Source organism: Otolemur garnettii, unplaced genomic scaffold, assembly GCF_000181295.1.
Source record: "Otolemur garnettii isolate 467f Iridium unplaced genomic scaffold, OtoGar3 scaffold00016, whole genome shotgun sequence".
Taxonomy (NCBI): Eukaryota; Metazoa; Chordata; class Mammalia; order Primates; family Galagidae; genus Otolemur; species Otolemur garnettii.
In genome coordinates, this window is record NW_003852411.1 from 19,406,185 (window position 1) to 19,410,493 (window position 4,309).

The 4,309-nt window shown below is 38.9% G+C and overlaps 1 protein-coding gene across 1 annotated transcript in view; it reads right to left on the bottom strand.

Annotated features, from left to right (window-relative positions):
* Nucleotides 1-4,309, bottom strand: part of KLHL20 (kelch like family member 20) — a 59,381-nt gene that overhangs the window by 40,462 nt on the left and 14,610 nt on the right. The window contains exon 3 of the mRNA XM_012802714.2: nucleotides 3,010-3,583. Coding sequence (XP_012658168.2) covers nucleotides 3,010-3,583 — 574 coding nt within the window. The remainder of the gene's footprint in view (nucleotides 1-3,009; nucleotides 3,584-4,309) is intronic.

Sequence of the window (4,309 nt, forward strand, 5' to 3'; positions counted from 1 at the left end):
GGCTATTTTTTGGTTGCAGCCGTCATTGTTGTTTGGTGGTGGGCCCGGGCTGGATTCAAACCCACCACCTTAGGTGTATGTGGCTGGCGCCTTAGCCACTTGAGCCATAGGCGCCGAGCCCTGTTCGTGCATTCTTTCCAAAAATCAGGAGTTTTTTAAAAGGCCGTGAGATGCGGGACAAATTGTTAAAAAAGCGGGACTGTCCCGCCAAAAGCGGGACGTCTGGTCACCCTAATTTGAGACCAACCTGTGCAAGAGTGAGATCCTGTCTCTACTAAAAGTACAAAAGCTAGCTGGCCATTGTGGTGAGCATCTGTAGTCCTAGCTACTCAGGAAGTCAGGCAGGAGGATAGCTTGAGCCCAGGAGTTTGAGGTTGCTGTGAGCTAGGCTGATGCCACAGCAACTCGAGCCTGGGCAAGTGTGAGTGAGACTCTGACTTAAAAAAAAAAAAAAAATTATGCAATTAAATTTATCAATCTCTTACAACTTCTGGGTTATATCCTGCTTAAAAAGGATTTAGGCTATGGCTTAATTACTATGTTGGTGACTTCTAACTTTTTCTTTTTTTTTTGTTTGAGACAGAGTCCCACCCTATGCCCTGAGTAGAGTGCAATGGTGTCATAGCTCACTGCAACCTCTGACTAGGGCTGTGGGCAACCCACTCCCTCAGCCTCCAGAAGCTGCTGGGATTACGGGTGCTTGCTGGGGCACTCAGCTGGGTTCTTTTTTTTTTTTTTTTTTATTAGGAGTTGGGGGTCTCGCTCTCAGGCAAGTCTTGAACTCCTGAGCGCAAGCAATTCTCCCTCCTCAGCCTCCCACAGTGCTGGGATTACAGGCTTGAGCCACCGCGCTTGGCATAACTTCTAATTTTTAATCTCACTCCAACCTCTTTTCCAAAGAACAGACTTAAACAGTCACCTGTTCAATATTTCAACTTAGATATCTCTTAGATATCTGAACAAATTCTAAACATAATCCATAATCTTATCTCTTCAAACTGTTCCACTCTCAGTAAATCTGTATAGTAGAAATGCCCAGAAATGAACCGCTCAGTCCAAACAGTGCCAAATTTTCTTTCAAAAAATGTTATACCAAGTTACACTCACATTAGTAACACGTTTATTTATCCATGGTCTTAACAACAGGGTGTAAAATCAAATTTCTGGATATTTGTAATCTGACAGATAAATAATGGTACTTTGGTATAGTTGTGTGTTTTAGTTATTTGGAACAAACTTGAGCAGACTTTCGTATGTTTAAGGGCAAAATGAATTTCTTTTCTGTTTATGGCTCATTTTTAGATCAGTTAGATTCAGTTAGATCATTGGTCTAGGTCACTTAAAGACATTACATTTTTGTCTATAATATGAGTTGCAAATATTTTCTTCCAGTTTGTCTTTGACTTTTATCTTATTATTGTTTTTCTTTGTTTCACCATGAAGAACATACTGATTCTTATGTAGTTAAATCTATCAATTTTATCTTTTTTTTTTTTGAGTCAGAGTCTTGCTCTGTCAGGTGGAATGCATTGGTGTCACTATAGCTTACGGTAACATCAAACTCCTGGGCTCAAGCAATCTTCCTGCCTCAGCTTCTTGGGTAGCTGGGACTACAGGCATGTACTACGATGCCTGGCTAATTTTTCTATTTTTAGTAGAGATATGTCACACTCTTGTTCAGGCTAGTCTCAAATTCCTGAGCTCAAGCAATCCTCCAGCCTTGTCTCCGCTCCGCCCCCCCCCGCCCCCCCCATGCTAGGATTGCAGGCATGAGCCACTGCACCTGGCCCCAATTTTATCTTCTGTCTCTTCTGGGTTAGGCAACTAGAGAGACTTTCTTTACTTCAAGATTATACAGGAATTGATCCATGTCATCTTCTAATATTTTCATGGTTTCATTTTGTATGTTCAAATCTTTGATCCATTGGAGGTTATCCCGGTGGACAGCAGGTGATATTAAAGTATGAAATAGACTATGTTTTTCCTTTGTTGAAACCCTTTCAGAGTTTTCTATCACTTTTACGATTAAATCTCAATTCAGAAATTACTAGGTATGGCAGAAAAAAAAGATTAAATCTCAAATTCTTAACACGATCCATTAACTTCAATTTGGCCCTCTTTCTAGGAAATCATTATGCAATATTGTCCACTCTCTTCTTCTTTTGATCTGTTTTTTTCAGTTCTTCAAACTATTTGTTTTTTAATGTCCTAGGATTTTGCATGAGCTGTTTCCAAACTGAAGTTAAATTTCTCTGTAGTATACTCTTAAATCATCCAGAGCTGCTCATTTGTAATACTCAGTAACTATAATTAATTACTTATGTAATTATGGATTTAATGACTGTCTCCACTGCTAGAGTATACACTTTAGGAGTACATAGTGTCTAGGTTTCTTGTTCACTATTGTGGCCTATGTTCCCAAACACAGTGGCTGAAACATCGCAGGTTTATAAACATTTGTTAAATGAACATATGAAAAATAGCAGGTTTAATGAAAATCCTTTTGGTAATATCTAAATTCATCTTTTCTGATTATTATTTTACCAAATAACCTCTAATTTATAATTTATTCTAAATATTCCACATAATCAGGAAGGAAATGACTTATACAAATGACTAATACAAGCTATTCTATCAGGCATATAAATTACCTTTTTATGAATGTGGCTAGGAAGAGGTAGAACACAAAACTGGCCTATAAAATAAAAACCAGGTTTAGGACATATAACAACTTATTTCTTTGACGTTATGAATTAGACTCAGCAGTAAATACCCAGGCAAGTATTCACAGAGTATGAACCCATATTGTTCTCCTGACAAACAGGTTATGAATGCACTCAAACCAGTAAGTGCAACTCACCTCTTTTTTTTGTTTGTTTGTTGTTGTTTTTTTTTTTTGAGACAGAGTCTCACTTTATCGCCTCTGGTAGAGTGCCGTGGCGTCACAGCTCACAGCAACCTCCAGCTCCTGGGCTTAGGTGATTCTCCTGCCTCAGCCTTGCAACTCACCTCTTGAAAGTTATGTTGAGTGAACTTGTCTGCTATCCTTAGCAATTCACGACATGAATGTGTATCAGCAAAAGCCCGAATGCCCAGGCAGTTAGAAGGATCTAATTGTCTCTTTAAGAATTCACAGCAGGCTTCCTGTATTTCTGCCAGCTGGAGGAGGCAAGCAGCTGGGAGAAGGGTCTGAACATTGCCCTCTTCCACAGTTATTTGGGAGGTATATGCAAAGTCAATCAGTAGTTCCATTGCCCTCTCATCTATGTCCCGGATTACTACTTCTGTCTGACGGCTCTCTGCCAATTCTCCTGTAAACATAGCTCGGAAGTAGGGACTACAGGCTGACAAAATGACTCGATGGGCATATATCTTCTTAGCGCCCACAACTAGCACCACATCACATAGCTCCCGGTGCTTTCTCAGAAGGTTAATGACTTCCAAGGTTTGTCGAGGGTGCTTGTCAGAGATATAGGGCATGCGGGCAGGTTGGGGAACCCCTTCTGGTAGTTTGTTGGGGTCTCCAAGGGTACAACGGCTTGTTACATCCATTCCAGACTCTCCTGGTCGAATATTGGTACACCTATAGGAATGGGGGGAGGGAGAGAAGATGGCAATGTTATTATAAGCTCACTTCTGCTACAGTGTCTAGAAGTCAAGAGATAGAGAAACCTGCAATGTACCATAAGACGGAACTAGGCCCCTAAGAACCTCCTTTCTAAGAACCCTAGAACTCATAAACTTCCTTAAAATCTCTTGAAAAATGAGTGCTATTAATCCCAAGTTAGAGCACTTCCACTATTTGCTCTCCTAAAATAAAGGAAAATTATCTTTTCATCCCAGAAGTAGTTAGCTTATCTTGGATCACATCTCTTATAACATTAATAAAAATTTATAAAAAACATTTGTAAATGATTCTCTCTGCACGGAACAGACATGTGAACTTTAATTGTTAAATCTGGTTTAACCAAAAGCTTGATATTTGTTACTTTCTAAAATAGCTGATTTTATTTCTCATTTTCACTGCATATTATTTTAAATTTTTCTAATGTTTAGAAAATCGGTAAACTATAGCTCAAGATGCATGAAAAGATGAGTAGGAAAATAGGCAAGGGTCCAAAAAATTAATTTATATTTAATACTATATTTCTTTGATTCTATGATGTATACTATTCATAGTTTAGTATTTAACAAAAATTGGAAATCACCGAAAGCTGATGTCAAAGAAACTTGCCAGCTCCCAGATAGAGGGGCTGTAATCAGTTGTTACTGCACCCACATGGGAATTTTTTTTTTTTTTTTTTTTTTT